Source organism: Oncorhynchus gorbuscha, linkage group LG20, assembly GCF_021184085.1.
Source record: "Oncorhynchus gorbuscha isolate QuinsamMale2020 ecotype Even-year linkage group LG20, OgorEven_v1.0, whole genome shotgun sequence".
NCBI classification, from domain to species: Eukaryota; Metazoa; Chordata; class Actinopteri; order Salmoniformes; family Salmonidae; genus Oncorhynchus; species Oncorhynchus gorbuscha.
Genome location: NC_060192.1, coordinates 342,160 through 367,573, shown reverse-complemented (window position 1 = coordinate 367,573; position 25,414 = coordinate 342,160). Strand labels below are relative to the sequence as shown.

Here is a 25,414-nt window from a genome sequence, read left to right as displayed (position 1 = left end):
CACACACGTACGTACACCCACAGGAGGTTAAGGTGAGTCGCTTTGGCACACTGATAATAAATGAAGGAACAGGCAATGTAAAGTTTAGGAAAGGAGGCTGAATTACAACAGGGAGGACACACACACACACACACACACACAATGAATGAGAAGTACAGCTGAGGATGGTGCAGCAGCGACACACACGCTCACACTAGCCAGGTTCAATCACTGCATTTTCAGAGATAAACACATGAAGTCTACTCCTAAAAACAGTCGCACGTGGCTGTCGGTTGGTCGTCTGAGTAACACACGTCGTTCTGAGGGAGAGAACCGCATTACCCATGAGCCTCCTCTTCCGTGGAACTCTCCTGGGATTTACTGCCACCTGTAGAACCCAGCCAATGAGAGAGAGAGGAGGAGGGCGTGAGTGGGGGAGATGACATCACAATGCCACCCGTTATGACTTCCACAATGGCACCGGTGAAACAAATCACAATGCAGCCCACTATGAAGTCACAAAGCATTTAGTCTTTACCTCCTGTGGGTGTACTGTATACACAGCAGATGAAGGAGAAGTGGGAAAAGAGCACCATACATAAGCAGTAGAGAGGGATGAGATAGGGCAGGCAGAAAATGACAGAAATATGGGACAAGAGAGAGTATGAGGAAACAAATGGGCTTTCCATGCACTCTCATTCACCCCGGACCTGATTGCTTTTATTTTACCTTTATTTGACCAGGTAGGCCAGTTGAGAACAAGTTCTCATTTACAACTGCGACCTGGCCAAGATAAAGCAAAGCGACAAAAAAAACAGAGTTACACGTAGAATAAACAAGAGTACAGTCTATAACACAATAGAAAAATCTATATACAATGTGTGCAAATGGAATAAGGAGGTAAGGCAATAAATAGGCCACAGTAGTGAAGTCATTACAATTTAGCAAATGAACACTGGAGTGATGGATGTGCAGATGATGATGTGCAAGTAGAAATACTGGTGTACAAAAGCACAAAAAAAAGTAAATAAAAACAATATGGGGATGAGGTAGGTAGTTGAATGGGCTATTTACAGATGGGCTATGTACAGCTGCAGCGATCAGTTAGCTGCTCAGATAGCTGATGCTTGAAGTTAGTGAGGGAGAAATAAGTCGCCAACTTCAGCGATTTGCTACGGATGGGTGCTGCTATGGTGACCAGTGACCTGAGATAAGGCGGGGCTTTACCTAGCAAAGACTTATAAATGACCTGGAGCCAGTGGGTCTGGCAACGAATATGTAGCGCGGGCCAGCCAATGAGAGCATTCAGGTCGCAGTGGTGGGTAGTATATGGGGCTTTGGTGACAAAATGGATGGCACTGTGTTAGACTGCATCCAGTTTGCTGAGTACAGTGTTTGGGGGCTATTTTGTAAATGACATCATTTCGGTAGGATAGTCAGTTTTACGAGGGTATGTTTGGCAGCGTGAGTGAAGGAGGCTTTGTTGTGAAATAGGAAGCCGATTCTAGATTTCATTTTGGATTGGAGATGCTTAATATGGAGTCTGGAAGGAGAGTTTACAGTATAGCCAGACACCTAGGTATTTGTAGTTGTCCACATATTCTAAGTCAGAACCGTCCAGAGTTGTGATGCTAGTCGGCCGGGCGGGTAGTGATCGGTTGAAGAGCATGCATTTAGTTTTACTAGCATTTAAAAGCATTTGGAGGCCACGGAAGGATTGTTGCATGGCGTTGAAGCTCGTTTGGAGGTTTGTTATCACAGTGTCCAAAGAAGGGCCAGATGTATACAGAATGGTGTCGTCTGCATAGAGGTGGATCAAGGAATCACACGCAGCAAAAGCAACATCATTGATATTTACAGAGAAAAGAGCAGGCCCGAGAATTGAACCCTGTGGCACCCCCATAGAGACTGCCAGAGGTCCGGACAACGGGCCCTCCAATTTGACACACTGAACTCTTATCTGAGAAGCAGTTGGTAAACCAGGCGAGGCAATCATTTGAGAAACCAATGCTTGTAATCTCATGATTATATCTCACTATCTGTGTGATACAAATAAAGGGCACTAAGTATTGAGAGGAAATAGTCGAAGTCTAAAGAAAACTCTTCCATCTGAGAGGGTTCCCCTCAGTAAGCGTTATTCTAGTGTCTGAGAAGGATCTGCCAAAGAGACAAACCTTTCTTAAGGCCATATTCAGACTTGAAATCGGCTTAATCTTCCCATAAACCATTAATTGATGTCAATGGAAGACTTCCGTGAACATTCAAGTGTAGTGGATCTCAAGTCTGAATAAAGCCCTTAATGACTGACTATAAAAGAAAATGCCTAGATGGTTTAATTCTCTCTCTCAATGCCTTGGTAACCTTTCAGAGAGAGAGAGAGAGAGAGTGTGTACGATTGATGTCATGCTATTGAGAAGACCATAGCTGTGTTCGAATACCCATACTAACATTCTGTATAAGACATCCTTAATGAGTATATACAGGGAATAGTTAGTCCTTTTAATAACTTTTTTTCCAGAGAAATGTGTAACTCCATGTTATACACTGCTCAAAAAAATAAAGGGAACACTTAAACAACAATGTAACTCCAAGTCAATCACACTTCTGTGAAATAAAACTGTCCACTTAGGAAGCAACACTGATTGACAATACATTTCACATGTTGCAAATGGAATAGACAACAGGTGGAAATTCTAGGCAATTAGCAAGACACCCCCAATAAAGGAGTGGTTCTGCAGGTGGTGACCACTGACCACTTCTCAGTTCCTATGCTTCCTGGCTGTTTTGGTCACTTTTGAATGCTGGCGGTGCTTTCACTCTAGTGGTAGCATGAGATGGAGTCTACAACCCACACAAGTGGCTCACGTAGTGCAGCTCATCCAGGGTGGCACATCAATGCGAGCTGTGGCAAGAAGGTTTGCTGTGTCTGTCAGCGTAGTGTCCAGAGCATTGAGGCGCTACCAGGAGACAGGCCAGTACATCAGGAGACGTGGAGGAGGCCGTAGGAGGGCAACAACCCAGCAGCAGGACCGCTACCTCCACCTTTGTGCAAGGAGGATCAGGAGGAGCACTGCCAGAGCCCTGCAAAATGACCTCCAGCAGGCCACAAATGTGCATGCGTCTGCTCAAACGGTCAGAAACAGACTCCATGAGGGTGGTATGAGGTCCCGACGTCCACAGGTGGGGGTTGTGCTTACAGCCCAACACTGTGCAGGACGTTTGGCATTTGCCAGAGAACACCAAGATTGGCAAATTCGCCACTGGCGCCCTGTGCTCTTCATAGATGAAAGCAGGTTCATACTGAGCACGTGACAGACGTGACAGAGTCTGGAGACGCCGTGGAGAACGTTCTGCTGCCTGCAACATCCTCCAGCATGACCGGTTTGGCGGTGGGTCAGTCATGGTGTGGGGTGGCATATCTTTGGGGGGCCGCACAGCCCTCCATGTGCTCGCCAGAGGTAGCCTGACTGCCATTAGGTACTGAGATGAGATCCTCAGACCCCTTGTGAGACCATATGCTGGTGCAGTTGGCCCTGGGTTCCTCCTAATGCAAGACAATGCTAGACCTCATGTGGCTGGAGTGTGTCAGCAGTTCTTGCAAGAAGAAGGCATCGATGCTATGGACTGGCCCACCCGTTCCCCAGACCTGAATCCAATTGAGCACATCTGGGACATCATGTCTTGCTCCATCCACCAACGCCACGTTGGACCACAGACTGTCCAGGAGTTGGCGGATGCTTTAGTCCAGGTCTGGGAGGAGAACCCTCAGGAGACCATCCGCCACCTCATCAGGAGCATGCCCAGGCGTTGTAGGAAGGTCATACAGGCACGTGGAGGCCACACACACACTACTGAGCCTCATTTTGACTTATTTTAAGGACATTACATCAAAGTTGGATCAGCCTGTAGTGTTTTCCAATTTAATTTTGAGTGTGACTCCAAATCCAGACCTCCATGGGTTGATAAATTTGATTTCCATTGATAATTTGTGTGTGATTTTGTTGTCAGCACATTCAACTATGTAAAGAAAAAAGTATTTAATAAGAATATTTCATCCATTCAGATCTAGGATGTGTTATTTTAGTGTTCCCTTTATTTTTTTGAGCAGTGTATTATGAGTTAATTTTAGTATACTGTAAATGAACGGTATCATTTCAGTTGAGCATACTAGCGCTTCGCCTGTCTACCGGAAGTTGATGGTGTTGCTATGCAACCTCTTGACAGCTTGTTAGCACAACAAATTAATAGCTTGTCATTTTATGATTTCGGCTGTGTTTTACAATTCAATTTGGAGTGCCAGAGAGCAGTCAATTCGTAAACTCAGAGCGTTTTGCTCTCGGAGAGTTCAGAGTACACTCTGGCCGAGGAGTAGGGTTGATCCGAGCATTCTGACCTTACAACACCAGTCAAGCACCCAAACTAACAATCTAACACGACCATCGGTCCCAGGCATGGTCTTCGTGATACGGCCCACCGGCCAGGAGGCTCGAAGCAGCTGAGGGTCCACCATCATTACTACTTGGGCAATTTCCAGGCTGGCCATTTCTCTCCACCATTTCCCTCTGTGCTGTAGACTTGGTAGGTAATCCTGAATGAAGGTAATCCTGAATGAATCGGGCCCAGAAATGGTCAGCTAAGATCTGGCTGTAGTCGCTAACGAGGTTGGTATCAGCATACATGGCTTGAGGAAGTGACGCATCTCGGCGTCCCATCAAGAGCATATTCGGTGTAACGGGATCGGGGTCAGCGATGTCTGCAGAGAGATATCCCAAGGGTTTGGAGTTCAGAATCCATTCCACCTCTATCAGGACGGTCCTCAAGACAGTTTCCGTGACAGTTTGGTCCCCTAGTACGACTCGTAAGGCCGTCTTTACAGATTTGATCTCTCTCCTCCAAAATGAGGAGCTCCTGGAGGGTTACATTTGAATGAGATTTGTTGGTCCACCAGCTGATCCCGGAGGCTGGGTTCCATTGCTTGGAAAGCTTCCTACAACCTGGCTTCTCCTGCCTTGAAGTTTGTACCTCTGTCAGCCAGGATCTCGTAGAGTTTCCCCCGTCGGGAGATAAACCGCCATAGGGCCATGAGGAAGACTTCAGTATCCAAACTCTCCAGTAGGTCCAGGTGGACACATCTAGTTGTCAAACACTTGAATAGAATGCCCCAGCGCTTTTCCACATGACGACCTAACTTGATCATCAAGGGGCCGAAGCAATCTGTTGACCAGAAGGGTGGTTTAAGGAGGCGCAAGCGAGCAGGGGGTAAATCTGCCATTTTGGGCACCGTGGCTCCGGCCCGCCATCTCTGACATTCTACGCAGGCGTATTGGTGCTTACGAATGTCTCCTCGTCCTCCAATTATCCAGTACTTCCGCCTCATCTCCCCATAGACCCTCTCTGGCCCTGGGTGGAGAAGCCTCTCATCCTAACTCTTGATGAGGAGCCTGGTAAGAGGGTGTCTGGAGTCAAGGATAATTGGGTGGATAGCATCGGGGTCCAAAACTTCTGCTTGGCACAGCCTCCCTCCGACTCTGATCACTCCAAGGATTTGATCATAGTCTGGGGCGAGAGAGAGAAGACGGCTCTCCTTTGCAACTTCCCTACCGGCTTTCAGAGCTTTTAGCTCCTCAGGGAAGAACACCTCACTCTGACCATTTTACTCACCCTAGCAGAGCTGGTTAGGCTGTTTTCATGTTATCCAGATCATTGGTGACTAACTGTGCTGCTGGCAACAATTTAATGACTTTTTTTGGCAACATTTACTGACACTACCCATATTCAACAGGTGTTGAGTGTTCGTAAATTCACCAGTTATTTTGCACTCTGGCACACTCTGAAATCGGAGTCGATAGCCAGAATTAACAATGTCCATTGAGAACACACTTAGCTAAGAATGGTGTGAATAATCAAGTCAATAAACATTGGGCAGTTAGTTAGCATAGTTACACTACCTGGCAAGTTTGATGTATTAGCCAACTAACGTTAGGTAACTAGTTGCTGTAATGCTTCGCACGTAAGGATAGCGTAGCTAACAAATTGTCAGCCAAATGTGTAATGTAACTTATTTGAAAAGTAATTTCTTTATTAGATTGCTTTAACTAAATATGATGAATGTTAAGCAATGAATTTGTAACCACTTCGCAATTTTCTTCAAATCTGAAAATGTGAAGCCACGCCCATTTTCTGGAGAATTGCATTATGGGCCCTAAAAGCACAGAAATAGTGTCTACTGCTTGTATCCTTAGTATATTGGCGAATTTAGTACAACATCCAGTAACTTTTGGCATACTAACTATATCCATACTATGACCAACAAGCATACTACATAATCAATTTCCGCCACAAATAGTACGGTTAGTATGAGTATTCGAACACAGCTCATGACTCTTACCTCATGCACACAGAAAACACTAACAGTAGTTGTCAATGTTGTCAAAGAAAGAAAAGTTTGCAGGGAACTCTGGAGTGGCCAGAGGAAAGGACAGGGGAGTGGCCAGAGGACAGGGGAGTGGCCAGAGGACAGGGGAGTGGCCAGAGGACAGGGGAGTGGCCAAAGGACAGGGAGAGTGGCCAGAGGACAGGGGAGAGTGGCCAAAGGACAGGGGAGAGTGGCCAAAGGACAGGGGAGAGTGGCCAAAGGACAGGGGAGAGTGGCCAAAGGACAGGGGAGAGTGGCCAAAGGACAGGGGAGTGGCCAAAGGACAGGGGAGAGTGGCCAAAGGACAGGGGAGAGTGGCCAAAGGACAGGGGAGAGTGGCCAAAGGACAGGGGAGAGTGGCCAAAGGACAGGGGAGAGTGGCCAAAGGACAGGGGAGAGTGGCCAAAGGACAGGGGAGAGTGGCCAAAGGACAGGGGAGAGTGGCCAAAGGACAGGGGAGTGGCCAAAGGACAGGGGAGTGGCCAAAGGACAGGGGAGTGGCCAAAGGACAGGGGAGTGGCCAAAGGACAGGGGAGTGGCCAAAGGACAGGGGAGAAATGACAGGGGAGCCAAAGGACAGGGGAGAGTGGCCAAAGGACAGGGGAGAGTGGCCAAAGGACAGGGGAGTGGCCAAAGGACAGGGGAGTGGCCAAAGGACAGGGGAGAAAAGGAAGAGAAAAAAGAGAGAAGTCTTAGTTCACCCAAAGAGCAGTAAACACAGTAAAGGTTATACATGAGATAGGCAACAACAATTATCATCATACTTCATGGGGGTCTGGGAAGGTGTGTGTGTGGTGTACAGTATGTATGTACAGTTGAAGTCGGAAGTTTACATACACTTAGGTTGGAGTGATTAAAAATCATTTTTCAACCACTCCACAAATGTCTTGTTAACAAACTATAGTTTTGGCAAGTCGGTTAGGACTTCTACTTTGTGCAGGACACAAGTCATTTTTCCAACAACTGTTTACAGACAGATTACTTCACTTATAATTCACTGTGTCACAATTCCAGTGGGTCAGAAGTTCACAACAACTAGGTTGACTGTGCCTTTAAACAGCTTGGAAAATTCCAGAAAATGATGTCAAGACTTTAGAAGCTTCTGATAGGCTAATTGACATCATTTGAGTCAATCGGAGGTGTACCTGTGGATGTATTTCAAACTACAAACTCAGTGCCTCTTTGCTTGACAACATGGGAAAATCAAAAGAAATCAGCCAAGACCTCAGAAAAAAATGTAGATCTCCACAAGTCTAGTTCATCCTTGGGAGCAATTTACAAACGCCTGAAGGTTCTATGTTCATCTGCACAAACAATAGTACGCAAGTATAAACACCATGGGACCACGCAACCATCATACCGCTCAGGAAGGAAAAGCGTTCTGTCTCCTAGTAATGAAAGTACTTTGGTGCGAAATGTGCAAATCAATCCCAGAACAACAGCAAAGGATTTTGTGAAGATGCTGAAGGAAACAGGTACAAAAGTATCTATATCCACAGTAAAACGAGTCCTATATCGACATGACCTGAAAGACCACTCAGCAAGGAAGAAGCCACTGCTCCAAAACCGCCATAAAAAAGCCAGAGTTTGCAACTGTATATGGGGACAAAGATTGTACTTTTTGGAGAAATGTCCTCTGGTCTGATGAAACAACAATAAAGCTGTTTGGCCACAATGACCATCGTTATGTTTGGAGGAAAAAGGGGGAGGCTTGCAAGCCGAAGAACACCATCCCAACCATGAAGCATGGGGGTGGAGCATCATGTTGTAGGGCTGTTTTGCTGCAGGAGGGACTGGTGCACTTCACAAAATAGATGGCATCATGAGGCAGGGAAATTATGTGGATATATTGAAGCAACATCTCAAGACATCAGTCAAGAAGTTAAAGCTTGGTCACAAATGGATCTTCCAAATGGACAATGACCCCAAGCATACTTCAAAAGTTGTGGCAAAATGGCTTAAGGACAACAAAGTCAAGGTATTCGAGTGGCCATCACAAAGCCCTGACCTCAATCCTATAGAAGATTTGTGGGCAGAACTGAAAAAGCATGTGTGAGCAAGGAGGCCTACAAACCTGACTCAGTTACACCAGCTCTGTCAGGAGGAATGGGCCAACATTCGCCCAACTTATTGTGGGAAGCTTGTGGAAGGCTACCTGAAACGTTTGACCCAAGTTAAACAATTTAAAAGGCAATGCTACCTAATACTAATTGAGTGTATGTAAACTTCTGACCCACTGGGAATGTGATGAAAGAAATAAAAGCTGAAATAAATAATTCTCTCTACTCTAATTCTGACATTTCACGTTCTTAAAATGAAGTGGTGATACTAACTGACCTAAGACAGGGAGTGTTCACTAGGATTAAATGTCAGGAATTGTGAAAAACTGAATAAAAATGTAAACTTCCGACTTCAATTGTATGTCTATGTGACCTACCTTGCGTGGTGATGTTCCTCTCGTTGAGCAGCTTGGTCTGACTGTTGGGCAGGATCTTGATTTCAGAAGGGTCTGGGCTCTGGCCAACACGTGACGCCATCAGAGCATTCAGGTACTGCATGCGAGTCACCTGGCAGAGGGAGGGCACTGTGAGTCTGACACACACACACACACACACACACACACGACACTCACCCTCACACGTATTCTAACACAGTCACACCCTCACCCGTATGAGCTGCAGGTCAGTGAGGGCACGGACGGTGTAGTCAGGACAGTAGCTGGACGAGCTGGTGGCGTCTCCCAACTCAAACGGATCCCTGGGAGAACGACGCTGGGTCGACACTGGAGACTGGTGCACTGGACACACATACAAGAGCATCAAACACACACACACACACAAGAGCATCAAACACACACACACACACAAGAGCATCAAACACACACACACAAGAGCATCAAACACACACACACAAGAGCATCAAACACACACACACACACACACACACACACACAAGAGCATCAAACACACACACACACACACACACACATACAAGAGCATCAAACACACACACACACATACAAGAGCATCAAACACACACACACACACACACACACACACACACACACACACACACACACACACACACACACACACACACACACACACACACACACACACACACATCAAACACACACCCACACACACAAGAGCATCAAACACACACCACACACACACACACAGACGGTGGTGTTGCACTGAAGTTCACAGGAATCTCAAGGGACAACACCTGTGTCAGCTCATTTCATGCTTCCCTGTCAAACTGTGCCACCACATTGAAATACAGCATCATATGACACTAACTTTGCATTATCAAATATCAAAAACAATAGAATGCAACATGCAACACTGGTAGCCTGGAACTCAAGATAAAAGCACGAGCTAGCGAATGTTGTGGTGTGATACATCAGAGGGCTGTGTTCATTCGGAAGAAAATGTACACCCCCCCAAACATGATTGTTTTCCATTGTGAAACGTTAATTGTTTTTTATTCCGTTGATTCCCCTAATGAAATATGTGACGTTAAAGGATGTGGATTGTCGTTCAAGTGCCGTCTGTAAATCCAAATGTTGTAACTGCCACGCTAGACTTGCCATCATCGTGCTGCTTCTACGGAAATGTGCAATCTAAAATCAGGTCCTGACATGTTTACCCCTGCCACATTACGTAGTCAGAGTGGCCTGAAGTTTCTGCATATGAATGGAAGACGTAGTCTGACGCAATATGATTGTGAATATATGGATTAAATATATATTTACAGACATAAATATTGGTATAAATGGTTACAATGTTTTTCATGCAGATGGTAAATCTAAGGGTGGTGTTGTTGCTGTATACGCAAGTTCTCAGCGGTCGATCTGACTTCTGTTATTAAAACTAAGCAATTTGAATATTTGTCTTTGAACCTAAACCTCGGCTCATCTTTAAATATTGTTGTATCTTGTTGTTATTGACCTCCATCTGCTACTGTTGGCTCTCTGGATTGTATTTTTTAGGACTGTTATCACAGCATGTCAACTCGGAGTTTGTCTTGATGGCTGATCTGAATCAGGATTGGTTAACCAGCCATGACTAAGCATTTCTGGGTCTCCTTGATAAGATCAGTTCTCATTAAAAAAGGTTCAGCTATCGGCAACACACACTACGGAATGTGTGGTCGACCAGCTTCATTATTGCAACAATTAAATCGATATTAAATGAAGGTGATTGTTTGAAGAAATGACAAAGTCTCTCTCAGTATACATGAATTTCCACTACATTTTTGGCAACAAGGAGAAGATCTGCAACTTCACCTGTTGACCGCTCCTGAAGATCTGTGTAAGATCTGTGTAAACTGGGCACAGGGGATCCGAAATTGGGATCTCAGGGAAACAGCACTCATGATAGAGCAGCTGGACTCGCCTAAGACCTGAGAGGAAGTGGACGCGGGTGGATGCCAGATACCAAAATTAGTACTGAGAGAGGTAGGCTTAGACAATCCATCAATAAGTGATGAAAATGTAAAAATAAGAAGCCCCTGTTGAGGGTATGCTCAGAGCGAGGTCTTCCTTAAGAGGATCACAGCAGAGGTAACTGGCAGGACTGAGTTGAGTTGATAAGAGTGTTCTTAAGTGAGTTATCCTCGGACATGATTGTTAAATTAGCCAGCTGCGGGTAACCAAAAGTCCATATCCGTGGTACTGGGTTGATCAGGACTGGTGAGGGTATTGTGTAGAGCCAGGAACTAGAGCGCGAGTGGACTTGCGAGAGAACTCGGCTTGGTGAAGCTCATTGAACGAGGGACTAGAGTGCAGGTGACGCCTTACGAGGGCATCTGGCTTGGTGAAGTTCAAATTATAAACATGGAATGTTTTGACAAATGAGGTTAACAGGTATGCCCTGACTATTTTTAGATGTTATTGCGAGTGTCTTGATATTCCTGGTACTGGGATTGGATTTTTGGGACCGTGTTACATTGTTAGATAGGAGACATGGGTACTCTGTAGGTAGATTTGCAGATTTTGGATAGACATAAAATCATCTATTCCACAGTAGGCAATATCCCCGGGTGGATACAACACCCCGTTTTGGGACCACCAATATTTTGATAAAGGACAGGTTTCCCTGTTCATATAGACAGGGTTTGAAATCTTAAAAACAGCGCTAACCTGGTTTTCCTCGTCCGTCTCATCCCCCCCGTGTGTCCTATGTTTGTGATGTGAGAGTGTGGAAATCATTTGGATAATACAGTTCGATATGTAGCATTATCTTAGGGTTCCGTCCATCACTGCCCATCATAGAATATCACGGGGTGGTATTGGGCACGGAATGCTATTTTAGAACAGTAGCGGCAACTGTATCATTTCTGGAAGTCTAGAGAACCGTTGATGATACGTGTGGAGCATTATTCCCATGACCGGCCAGCGTCCAGGAAACTAAAGTTCTTGGGTTCCGCTGGGATTATGGCGATGGAGTCGTTGAAAATGCACATGGAATGCTTAACGTAGGAGGACCTAAGATTTCCTATGTTATACATGGAAGTGTATAATAAACATTATAAGATGTAAACTGAACGCTTTAGCAGCTTGTTTAGATCAAATTGAAAATAATTTATTCAACATGAATAGAGGGGCTATTTCGAGGTAGTAATTTTGTGTGTTGCCACAACGTAAACACTGCCTTCCAGTAAGGAGAGAATAATCATGTTTTGGGGTATTTTATTTTCTAAACCTTACGATGTGTGACAGTGACATTGATAAAGGGGATTGATATATTGATGTGTTGACAGGATGTGAGTGGTATATGTTATTAGTGTTTTTTTTTTGGATAGCACCTAATAATGCCATATTTCAGTAATTTGAAGAATACTAATACTTTCAATACTAGGTTAAATTATTGAGCCTTGCGATTGAGAAATAGATTAGCTGCGGTCGAAAGCGAGCTGTAAGGGAAGCATTGGGACATTTGGAGCAGAGGTATGAGAAATGTTCTTTGACAGTTTCTGATTATTGTTGCTCGGTTTTAGAGTTTGGGTAACAGCAGTGAATTGGAGCAGGAAGGTCCTTTTAAACTATCATCTGTTTCCATTACGTGGAACAGTATTTCAAGTGAATGTTTTAATATTGAGCTCCTGACAGCACCAACTTTTTGTAGGTCCTAGATTTGTTATAAGAGGATTTATATTTTGACTAAATGAATTCAACAGGTTAAAATGATAAGATTACCAGAAAGGGGCTCTCTGATTGTTTACCATAAGGTGTATATTCCACTTAACTTCTCTAGGGTAGGGGGCAGCATTCAGAATTTTGGATGAAAAGCATACCCAAATTAGAAGGTCTGCTACTCAGGCCCAGAATATATGATATGAATATATGATATGCATATAACTGGTAGATTTGGATAGAAAACACTCTAAAGTTTCCAAAACTGTTAAAATAGTGTCTGTGAGTATAACAGAACTGATTTCAGGAAGTATTTTTGTTGTTGGTTTTGTAGTTTTTTATTCAAAGCCATTACCGTATCCATTGACTTAGGACTCCATTTGCAGTTCCTATGCCTTCCACTAGATGTTAACAGTCTGTAGAAATTGTTTCAGGCTTCTTATAAATGAGGGAGTAAGACCAGTCTGAAGGAGTGGACCCTGCCGTGTCACAGAGCTTTTTCATGCGCAATCCCGAGAGAGTGCATTTCTTGTTTACCTTTTATATTGACGACGTTGTTGTCCGGTTGAAATATTATAGATCATTTAGGCTAAAAACAACCTGAGGATTGAATATAAAACATCGTTTGACATGTTACTATGAACTTTACGGATACAATTAGGATTTTGTGTCTGCCTGTTTTGACTGCGTTTGAGCCTGAAGAAAACGCGAACCAAATGGAGGTTTTTGGATATAAAGATACTTTATCGAACAAAAGGAACATTTATTGAGTAAATTAATGTCTTCTGTGTGCAACCATATGAAGATCAAAGGTAAGCGATTAATTCTCTCTCTATTTCTGAGTTTTGTAACAGTTCTGCTTGGCTGGTTAATGTTTGTAATAATTTGTCAACTGGGCTATGTTCTCAAATAATCGTAAGGTATGCTTTCGCCATAAAGTATTTTTGAAATCTGACGCCGTGGTTGGATTCACAAGAAGTTAATCTTTAAACCCTATGTAAAATGTTTTGTTTTCTGAATTTTTATAATGAGTATTTCTGTACTTCAATTTGGCGCTCTGCAATCTCACTGGAAGTTGGCCAGATTGGAAGCTAGTATCCCACATACCCGAGAGAGGTTAACGGAACACTATTATCTGATGTGTTTAGAGTAGGATTTTTTCCTGAAGGAAGTCCACTACAGTATGTATGTTACAGGAGCTCCCACATTAAATAAGTCCTGGCAAATTGTTTGTTTTTACCTTACATTATGATTATTTGTTAGTGTTTTTAATGCTTTGTCTGATTTATTGTGAGTGGTCCATTTCATTTGGTTTTAGTGGGTTTTTCACAGGTTCTAGCAAAGTTATCTTAAAGGGGCACACATTTAATTTTTTAAAGTTTTTATGTTCCGAGTTAATTGAACTTGTGAATTATTTTATAAGGAATGTACCGCATACACTTACTGTAATCTGGGATATGAAATCATTGATCGAATAGAGAAATAAACACTTATTTGAAGGGTTTGAATGAAGGGTTTGATCTCTGTCCTGACTTTCTAGTGTGGGTTGATCACCCTCACTGGAATGCCCGAGAGACGTTGGGTGATGATTTAAAGGTCACATGTAATACTGATTTGAAGGAAATTTGTAAGATTGATAATTATCTAGTTTTAAGTAATAGATGTGTGATTCGGACCACGTGAGAAGGATAGACCTGTCTCTAGTCTATTTTACTATGAGCTTATGGGTACATTTTTTCTTTCTTTATGGAGTTAAAAGGTAGTAATTATAATTTGATTTGTTGTTTTTACACAATCACTTTGGGAGTCGTGTGCGTAAACTTCAATCCAAAACCCCTCAGAGGACTGGTAATTCCCCCATTTTGACACCTCAAGAGTGATATGTGTGTAGAAGTGCATCGAGTGATGTGTAGAAGTGCATCGAGTGATGTGTAGAAGTGCATCGAGTGATGTGTAGAAGTGCATCGAGTGATGTGTAGAAGTGCATCGAGTGATGTGTAGAAGTGCATCGAGTGATGTGTAGAAGTGCATCGAGTGATGTGTAGAAGTGCATCGAGTGATATGTAGAAGTGCATCGAGTGATGTGTAGCAGTGCATCGAGTGATGTGTAGAAGTGCATCGAGTGATGTGTAGAAGTGCATCGAGTGATGTGTAGAAGTGCATCGAGTGATGTGTAGAAGTGCATCGAGTGATGTGTAGAAGTGCATCGAGTGATATGTAGAAGTGCATCGAGTGATGTATGAAGGAGTGGATTGTTGTGTTGTTTGTTGTGTTGTTTGTTTCTATACAAATCTCACCAGATTGGGTCTGCTGAATGATCGAGATATACTCTCTAAATTCCTGATCCTGTGACTCGGCGATGAGGTCGACAGTGTGACAGGGGAGTATAAGCCAAGATGAAAAAATGGTTTCAACATTATTGAAACCATTTATTTTCTTTGACATTTGTCTTAGAACTTTGCAGTGAGAATAATGGTAATAATTTGTCATGCAGAAAATATTTTGTTTGGTTTCTTGAATTTGTCTGAATTTCTTGAACCGGAAATGCCTATTGCACTGTTGTTCTGATCTGTCCTCTCTCTCTCATCGAAGGGGACTACAGATGGTATCTAGATGCATAGAAGGGACAATTTGACCAAACGGCATGGACCTCAAAACCCCCTCTGAACCAAAGTTCAATACGGCCCTGTCCTGCACCATTTCTATCGAGAGACCTGAGTCCGAGCCAGCAACCTGTACACACAGCATCCAATCCAAGATATCAACTGATTTTCTCTCTCGGGAGTACGACAGTGGAGTGAGCATGGAGAGAGATTAGATCCAAAACGTCTCTCATGTTGCTTGTAATACTGGTTGGCAAATGGACAAGACATAACAGGCATTAGTGGTGGGGCTCAGGTCAGACAGTCTGTCTGGGAAAATGTGATTATTCCTTAGACATTGGGACATTATCATGGGCCACTTTGAACTGTGAAGCTCTCTGAAGACGACAGCGAAGAAACGGAAGAAGATTTGAGTGCCGGGAAAAGGGGTGTGGTTGGTCAACTGTGCCTGTAATCGATTTAGACGGGTTGGTTTATTTTGATCAGGTTGATTGAAGTCAACACACTGCTAAATGTATAGAAATGTCGGTGAAGAATGCATTGAGATACTGATTTGTGATGAGAAAATTAATGTGACACACATACAGACACACACATACATTGTGATATTGTTGTATGGTGGTATTATACATGTTGTATTGTAGACATGTAGTGGTGTAATAATGTTATAGGACGTACTGTTTTATCTTTTGTTTTATATGTAATGTAAGTGCCTTAATGTGTTCAGACCCCAGGAAGAGTAGTTGCTGCCTCGGCAGCAGCTAATGGGGATCCCTAATAAATACAAAATCAAAATGCAATACCTACAATCTCACTCAGATTGTCAACACTAACTAGGTTAAATATAAAGTCTCCTCTGAAATCCTCTGATTGATTTGATCTTAACCAATACTCCTCATCGTTTTAATGCTGCTGGTATTTTTTGCAAATGACATTAGTGATCACTGTGCTATTGCCACGTGTCATTACGATAAAAAACTGAAAGCAGTTTGATATTCCATTTTTTTTTTACATGATATATTTAGCATTGAATGGAATTTAATTGAATGAATCCCCGATGTTGAATTATCAGTTTCTCCCTTCCACAACACATTCCAGGATGTCTGCAATAGGCCCCTTAAAAACGAAATCAGGATTAAGGTCAGAGAACCCTTGGTTTACTGATGAACTTATGCTATGTGGTTTAAAGCAAGAGGGTCTGGTTCGGCGGATGATTGGATGGCTTTTAAACAGTCTTTGAAATCTGGGTGTGGCTATGACCGAAAACTGAAAGCAGACCACTACCTTAAATCTACTTTGGATAATTTAAATAACCACTCCAAATTATTATTATTAAAAAAAAAAAAAATGTTTACCCCTTTTTCTCCCCAATTTCGTGGAATCCAATTGTTGTTTTTGTTTGTTGCTACTATCTTGTCTCAACGCTACAACTCCCGTACGGGCTCGGGAGAGACGAAGGTTGAAAGTCATGCGTCCTCCGATACACAACCCAACCAAGCCGCACTGCTTCTTAACACAGCGCGCATCCAACCCGGAAGCCAGCCGCACCAATGTGTCGGAGGAAACACCGTGCACCTGGCAACCTTGGTTAGCGCACACTGCGTCCGGCCCGCCATAAGAGTCGCTGGTGCGTGTTGAGACAAGGATATCAGATTGATTGAGGTCAACACACTGCTAAATGTATAGAAATGTCGGTGAAGAATGCATTGAGATACTGATACCCCAAGCCCTCCCTAACCCGGACGACGCTACACATTGGTGTGGCTGGCTTCCGGGTTGGATGCGCACCTGGTTACAACAGAGCCTGAGCGCGAACCCAGAGTCTCTGGTGGCACAGCTGGCCCTGCAGTACAGCGCCCTTAACCACTGCACCACCCAGGAGGCCTTCACTCCAAATTTTTGCATGCAGCTTCCTAAACAATTGTTGGTAGACACAGATTGTAACAGAGAACCTCTATACTGAAAGCCTTAAATCAAAATGTTCTAGATGCAGGCAGTTTCTTTGAAAAGGTTACAGGTCTAAATGAGCCCCCTGTGAATCTCGACCTACACGTAATGGTAGTGAGGTATGTGTCCTGCAGTACTGTGGCTTACCTGAGGTTGGCGCTGTGAGGTAATGGTAGTGAGGTATGTGTGTCCTGCAGTACCGTGTCTTACCTGAGGTTGGCGCTGTGAGGTAATGGTAGTGAGGTATGTGTGTCCTGCAGTACCGTGTCTTACCTGAGGTTGGCGCTGTGAGGTAATGGTAGTGAGGTATGTGTGTCCTGCAGTACCGTGTCTTACCTGAGGTTGGCGCTGTGAGTGCAGACACACCGTAGTATGTGAACGCTCCGTTCTCAAACTTCAAGCCCTCTTTACCGATCTCCACCTCCACACGGCCCTACAGAGACAGTCAGTTAAAGGAAAACACATGCATGTGCCAACACACAACACACACATACACGTCTGTAGTAACACACACACACACTGACCTGTAGTAGCAGTATGAAGTAGTGTACAGGGTGGTTGTGTAGAGGTAGTGGTCACACACACACACACACACTGACCTGTAGTAGCAGTATGAAGTAGTGTACAGGGTGGTTGTGTAGAGGTAGTGGTCACACACACACACACACACACACACACACACACACACACACACACACACACACACACACACACACACACACACAGACCTGTAGTAGCAGTATGAAGTAGTGTACAGGGTGGTTGTGTCGAGGTAGTGGTCACACACACACACACTGACCTGTAGTAGCAGTATGAAGTAGTGTACAGGGTGGTTGTGTAGAGGTAGTGGTCACACACACACACACACACACACACACACTGACCTGTAGTAGCAGTATGAAGTAGTGTACAGGGTGGTTGTGTAGAGGTAGTGGTCACACACACACACACACACACACACACACACACACACACACACACACACACACACACACACACACACACACACACACACACACACACACACACACACACAGACCTGTAGTAGCAGTATGAAGTAGTGTACAGGGTGGTTGTGTAGAGGTAGTGGTCACACACACACACACTGACCTGTAGTAGCAGTATGAAGTAGTGTACAGGGTGGTTGTGTAGAGGTAGTGGTCACACACACACACACACACACACTGACCTGTAGTAGCAGTATGAAGTAGTGTACAGGGTGGTTGTGTAGAGGTAGTGGTCACACACACACACTGACCTGTAGTAGCAGTATGAAGTAGTGTACAGGGTGGTTGTGTAGAGGTAGTGGTCACACACACACACACTGACCTGTAGTAGCAGTATGAAGTAGTGTACAGGGTGGTTGTGTAGAGGTAGTGGTCACACACACACACACACACACACACACACACACACACACACACACACACACACACACACACTGACCTGTAGTAGCAGTATGGAGTAGAGGTAGTGGTCACACACACACTGACCTGTAGTAGCAGTATGAAGTAGTCTACAGGGTGGTTGTGTAGAGGTAGTGGTCACACACGCACACACTGACCTGTAGTAGCAGTATGAAGTAGTCTACAGGGTGGTTGTGTAGAGGTAGTGGTCACACACGCACACACTGACCTGTAGTAGCAGTATGAAGTAGTGTACAGGGTGGTTGTGTAGAGGTAGTGGTCACACACACTGACCTGTAGTAGCAGTATGAAGTAGTCTACAGGGTGGTTGTGTAGAGGTAGTGGTCACACACACACACAGACCTGTAGTAGCAGTATGAAGTAGTCTACATGGTGGTTGCGTGTGTAGAGGTAGTGGTCACACACACACACACACACACACACACACACACACACACACACACACACACACACACACACACACACACACACACACACACACACACACACACACACACACACACACACACACACACACACACACACACACACACACACACACACACACAGACCTGTAGTAGCAGTATGAAGTAGTGTACAGGGTGGTTGTGTAGAGGTAGTGGTCACACACACACACACACTGACCTGTAGTAGCAGTATGAAGTAGTCTACAGGGTGGTTGTGTAGAGGTAGTGGTCACACACGCACACACTGACCTGTAGTAGCAGTATGAAGTAGTGTACAGGGTGGTTGTGTAGAGGTAGTGGTCACACACACACACACACTGACCTGTAGTAGCAGTATGAAGTAGTCTACAGGGTGGTTGTGTAGAGGTAGTGGTCACACACGCACACACTGACCTGTAGTAGCAGTATGAAGTAGTGTACAGGGTGGTTGTGTAGAGGTAGTGGTCACACACACACACACACTGACCTGTAGTAGCAGTATGAAGTAGTGTACAGGGTGGTTGTGTAGAGGTAGTGGTCACACACACACACACACTGACCTGTAGTAGCAGTATGAAGTAGTCTACAGGGTGGTTGTGTAGAGGTAGTGGTCACACACACACACACACAGACCTGTAGTAGCAGTATGAAGTAGTCTACATGGTGGTTGCGTGTGTAGAGGTAGTGGTCACACACACCTGTAGTAGCAGTATGAAGTAGTGTACAGGGTGGTTGTGTAGAGGTAGTGGTCACACACACACTGACCTGTAGTAGCAGTATGAAGTAGTCTACAGGGTGGTTGTGTAGAGGTAGTGGTCACACACACACACACCTGTAGTAGCAGTATGAAGTAGTCTACATGGTGGTTGCGTGTGTAGAGGTAGTGGTCACACACACACACACACACACACACACACACACACACACACACACACACACACACACACACACACACACACACACACAGACCTGTAGTAGCAGTATGGAGTAGTCTACAGGGTGGTTGTGTAGAGGTAGTGGTCACACACACACACACACACACACTGACCTGTAGTAGCAGTATGAAGTAGTCTACAGGGTGGTTGCGTGTGTAGAGGTAGTGGTCTGCGCTCAGGCGGTTGGAGGGGTCAAAGTGGACTTCCTGGTTGACACTGGGGTGACGCAGCAGATGGAACAACACCTTCTCTGACACACGGGCTGGACTGAAGTGTTCTACCTCTGTGAGGAGACACACACAGTTACAGGAGAGGACACACACACACACACACACACACAGGAACTGCATCTTCTTAGGACCTTTGCTTTGCACAAGCGTGTTGCCAAATACACAGGTGTGTGTTGCTTTCGTTACCCAATACATTTGTGTCGGGCTGGGGCAAAAGCCTGTACACCTCGCAACTATCCAGGAGCAGGTTTGGGCGATCCCGGGCCTACGGTTTCATCAACTGTCATTAGATTCTACATTCTGTTCTGTTTTAAGTCGAAACCTTATGGGCTTAAGATGGCGCCATGTCAAGCAGCTGAAGAGGACAGAAATGTCAAACAACAGAGACCCACATCCAAAGTCTACATCCTACAACACACACAGATTAACTATGCCTGTTGAATATCCATTCCTGCCTATTTTCCACTGAGTATTTAGCTTGTGTTTCCATTGACTTCTATTTCAGTGATTTGATCATTACCAGTGGTGTTAACAGGGGCGCAACTTTGGTTTTAGAAGTGAGGGGACATTATTTAATCATTTTTTATCCAGTCGGATAAACACTCCAAACAGCCTACCCGACCGTTTGGAGGTGTCCGCATGGTCCTAAAGCACACAGTTGCCTTGTTTAGTCCTACTTATCATTGGAATGTGATACAAAACCCGACCCCAGTGAAAGTTACACTGTCACGGTCCTGGTAAACCACTGACTGAGTGGGAAGGTTAGGGTCATAACAGGCTGGATACATGAGAAGTGCGGGTGTCTCATTTCCTTTACTCATTTACTCATTTTAAGGAGTCTTTCTAACGCATGGACACACATGTACTCCCACCTCTGGACAGGAAGCGGTGTGTGGCCAGCAGTAGCTGGGGAGACGTGCGGGTCTTGGGTTCACCCTCGGGAAGTTTGAACAGAGAGAATTCCTCGTGGACGCTGCGAGGCTCCAGGGAAATCTCCAGAGGGGCCAGAGGACGCTTCACCTTCATGTCGACTACAGAAAGACAGGGTGGAAAGGGAGAGGGGTTAGGGGACAGGAGGGAGGGAGGGGGGAGAGGGGTTAGGGGACAGGAGGGAGGGAGGGGGGGGTTAGGGGACAGGAGGGAGGGAGGGAGGTTAGGGGACAGGAGGGAGGGAGGGAGGGAGAGGGGTTAGGGGACAGGAGGGAGGGAGGGGGAGAGGGTTAGGGGACAGGAGGGGGAGGGAGGGGGTTAGGGGACAGGAAGGAGGGAGAGGGGTTAGGGGTTAGGGGACAGGAGGGAGGGAGAGGGGTTAGGGGACAGGAAGGAGGGAGAAGGGAGAGGGGTTAGGGGACAGGAGGAAGGGAGAGGGGTTAGGGGACAGGAGGACGGAAGGGTTAGGGGACAGGAGGACAGAAGGGTTAGGGGACAGGAGGACAGAAGGGTTAGGGGACAGGAGGACAGAAGGGTTAGGGGACAGGAGGACAGAAGGGTTAGGGGACAGGAGGACAGAAGGGTTAGGGGACAGGAGGACAGAAGGGTTAGGGGACAGGAGGACAGAGAGGGCAAGAGAGGAGGAATATAAATTGTAGGAAGACAGAAGGAAATTCTAGCAATCATACTAAATACAAAATGCTGTCCTCTTACCCAGTAACCCATTACACAAACGCTCTCTGTATCTCATTCATTCCCATAGACACACTCCCCTACATTCTCTTAATTCTCACACAATCTATTCGTCTTACTGTATCCGTCAGTCTCATCCAGGATCTCTGATTTGATGATCTCCTCGATGACGTCCTCCAAGGTGACCAATCCCAGCACCTCGTAGAAGGGATCCCCCTCCCCCTCGTTGTTCACCTTCTGGACGATGGCCAGGGCTGAGTTTCCTGGAGAGAGGGGTAAAGGGTCAGGAGCCCATCAAAGGTGAATTCATAAGCGGATCACAACTTTGGCTGTTCACAAGGCAGGCCTCCGTAGGTCGCATTAAAGAAATGACTGACTTCATTGGCTATTTTTCTAACAAAAAACTATCACCACACGTGCGCGTGCACGCAAGCACGCACTGTCTCACCTTTCTTGAACTCCTCCAGCATGGCGTCCAGTTTGGTGTCGTTGAAGACACAGTGCAGCGGGTGGTTGTAGAACTTAGTGATGGTTGTCATGGGAGTACAGTCGTCAGGGTCGACCAGAGCCAGGTCCTTCACGTACAGTATCTCCACGATGTTGGACCTGGGTAAATTACATTAGATACCTGTTAGTGTGTGACTGCATGCGTGTGTGCGTCAGGGGAGAATGACTGCCCCCCCCCCCCCCCATTGTAAACACGGAAGTTCAAGTCCGTCCGCATTTAAGCAGTAAACGGGATCCCCCATTATAGTTATTCATAGAACCAGTCATTGGTGTGTGTGTGTGGCCCTTTAAGTGCGTGTCAGATCGTCCCACCTCTCCTCTTCGTAGATTGGGACACGGGTGTATCCACTCTGCATGATCTCTGACATGGTGGAGAAGTCCAGCACAGCGGTGGACGGCAGCATGAAACAGTCCTTGAGCGGAGTCAGGATGTCCTCCACTGTCTTACTGCGCAGCGCACCACGGCTAAACTCCTCCTTCACAAACTCACTGCAATGGAATCACAACAGCGATGACCGTGGATGGATCACATGGACACCATATACAGGGCCTTCAAAAGAACTTTACAAAACACCCTAAGCAGAGGAAGGAGAACTACAGCGCTAGGGAGCTAGGAGAGTAAAAAGCTTTTGTTACAGCCCAGCACTCACCAACCTGATCAGGTTCATGATAGGCTGGAACAAAAGCCTGCACCCGTTGGCCACCCCATTCATAGAGCAGTGTGTGCCACCCATGAACACAACACACGGTCATCTGTGTCTGTGTGTGTGTGTGTGTGTGTGTGTCTGTGTGTGTGTGTGTGTGTGTGTGTGTGTGTGTGTGTGTGTGTGTGTGTGTCAGGTACCTGTAGGGGTCGTTGACATTGGTGCGTATCATCTCCATGGCCCTCTCCCTCACGCCGCAGGTGCTGATGTCACGCCTCAGTGCCAGATCCAGCACCAGGCCCAGTGGGCACGACAGTGGGCACGTCAGCACCATACACACCTGGTAGTTAGAGAAAGGAGGAGCCTGTTCAATGATATCGTATTAAGAAAAAGCATGATAAAGGGTCCTAGAAGGCACCCGTCCAACCAGAGGCTAAAGGAAACTGAGGTTGTGTTCATTAGCTCAGTTGGTAGAGCATGGCGCTTGTAACGCCAGGGTAGTGGGTTCGATCCCCGGGACCACCCATACGTAGAATGTATGCACACATGACTGTAAGTCGCTTTGGATAAAAGCGTCTGCTAAATGGCATATATTATTATTATATTATATATTATTAGGGCAGTGGTTCTCACACCTCTCCTCGGGGATCCCCGGACATGTCACAATTTCGTTGTAGCCCTGAAGTAGCTCACCTCAGTCACCTAGTCAGGAGACGTGTTCCCCTGCTCAGACGCATGAACCAACAGTCGAGTGCCACATCACTGACTGTGCCGTCGGGCACCAGATTGCTATAACACATGATGTGGTCAGCTGATAGGTAAAACACCTATCCAGGAGTTGTAAGATCCGGCATGTGTCTGAGCGGAGGAACACGACCAAAGGCTTGGCTGAGTTGACAAGTTGAATCAGGTGTGCTAAGTCTGGAACTGATAAAATACATGTAACGGCTAGGGGTCCCCAAGGAAAGAGAACCACTGCATTAAGGGCAACAGAATAAGTCTTCAAAAAGGTAGACCCTCCCTGTCCGTTTCCTTCTGGTTGGTGCCTAATGAACACAAGCCTGGCTTTACATACAGACCTGTGCCAGCCAGGTGAGGCCCTCCCTAATGAACACAAGCCTGGCTTTACATACAGACCTGTGCCAGCCAGGTGAGGCCCTCCCTAATGAACACAAGCCTGGCTTTACATACAGACTTGTGCCAGCCAGGTGAGGCCCTCCCTAATGAACACAAGCCTGGCTTTACATACAGACCTGTGCCAGCCAGGTGAGGCCTGGGGCCAGCTGGAAGCCGTAGCAGGAACACACTATGTGTGGAACCAGCTCTGACACCAGGAAGATGAGGAACCCGCTGGTGAAGACGGCGGGCGCTATGGAACCCACGGCCAGGTAGAGCAGCACACCTAGAACCGAATGGCCCAGAGCGCACAGGAAAAGCAGGGAACACACCTAGAACCGAGAGTGGAGAGATGTGGAGTAAGATAGTGTGGAGCCAGAGAGATGTCATACATGTGAATATTCTTGAGGGTAGTACAGGGGTCTCCGGTCCTGGAGAGCTACTGGGTAAGCATGCAGGCTTTTGTTCCAATCTAGACACCAGCTGATTATCTGAAACAGGTGCGTTAGTGCTGGGATGGAACAAAAGCCTGCATGCACACCCAGAACCCTGGCTCTCCAGGACTGGTGAAAGTTGGAGACCCCCCAAATCCTGGTGTTTAACTGTGTGTGTGTACACTAGGGACCCACCAGGAAGTTGCCTCTTCTCCGGATGGGCTCGAGGCGCTTGGCGGCCCGTTTGTCTTCCTCAGAGCCGCAGCTGTGCAGGACATAGAGCTCCAGAGGGTCCAGCCACAGCAGGCTGAGGTTCACAGTCCTCAGCAACCCACACACCAGGATCAGCAGCACAATCAGCACCGCCACGCCCCACGGAGGGATGTAGTCCGCTGGGAGACCATTTTCGTTGTTGATCCGCAGCCTGTCCGGTCCCACTGACACCCAACTCCCGCTCTTCAGCACACACAGGTGGTAGGTCGGGTTGGCATCATCCCCTGCAGCGAGAGACATAATGCTCTTGTCCCGCACCTTCACCTCTATCAGCCCGCTGTACTCCTCATCCGCCGTGACCTCCCCGGTGACCTGGAAGGCGGAGGTGTCACGGCGGGTCTCCTGCCCACACGGGTCGGCTGCATCCCCCACCGCCCCGGCCTCTCCCAGTCTAGCCCCAGCGAACGCCACCCACGGCCAGGTACCATTCAGATTCGAGCCGAACAGCCGGAGCTTGAAACTGGCCCCTTGCGGCGCAGAGATGATCCTCTCCTTCATATACACCCGGCCTTCTGGGTCCTCCAGTCGCAACCCCAGAACGCGCGGGGCTTGCTGGCTGCAGGCGCCGTCCCCGATCCTCCCGCAGAGCAACAATATCATCAACAAGAACCGTAGGTCTGCCAAGCTGGCCACCATATTGGAATTGGGCAGCTGGGCTCTGCGCGAATCATGTGACTGCCTCCCTCTCGCAGCTGCCCGCCCACGGAGGCTCTGCGA

The 25,414-nt window shown here is 46.3% G+C and overlaps 1 protein-coding gene across 3 annotated transcripts; it reads right to left on the bottom strand.

Annotated features, from left to right (window-relative positions):
• Positions 1–25,366, bottom strand: LOC124006951 (metal transporter CNNM3). 3 transcript variants are annotated; one of them, XR_006833851.1, is made up of 14 exons: positions 24,620–25,366; positions 24,128–24,322; positions 23,075–23,214; positions 22,543–22,719; positions 22,172–22,329; positions 21,843–21,986; positions 20,973–21,131; positions 19,984–20,153; positions 17,420–17,516; positions 9,061–9,191; positions 8,832–8,961; positions 6,368–6,436; positions 709–762; positions 1–367 (listed from the first exon to the last, which is right to left on the bottom strand). XR_006833851.1 is itself a non-coding variant. In XM_046317144.1 (13 exons), the coding sequence occupies exons 1-12, from the start codon at positions 25,331–25,333 to the stop codon at positions 746–748; spliced, it is 2,232 nt and encodes a 743-aa protein (XP_046173100.1). In that variant the 5' UTR covers positions 25,334–25,365; the 3' UTR covers positions 1–367; positions 709–745. The 3 variants fall into 3 exon arrangements, 2 of the variants coding, with proteins under 2 accessions (XP_046173100.1, XP_046173099.1); XM_046317144.1 differs by lacking the exon at positions 6,368–6,436 and having other exon boundaries at positions 24,620–25,365; XM_046317143.1 differs by lacking the exons at positions 709–762; positions 6,368–6,436 and having other exon boundaries at positions 24,620–25,365.
• Positions 25,367–25,414: the final 48 nt, after the last annotated feature.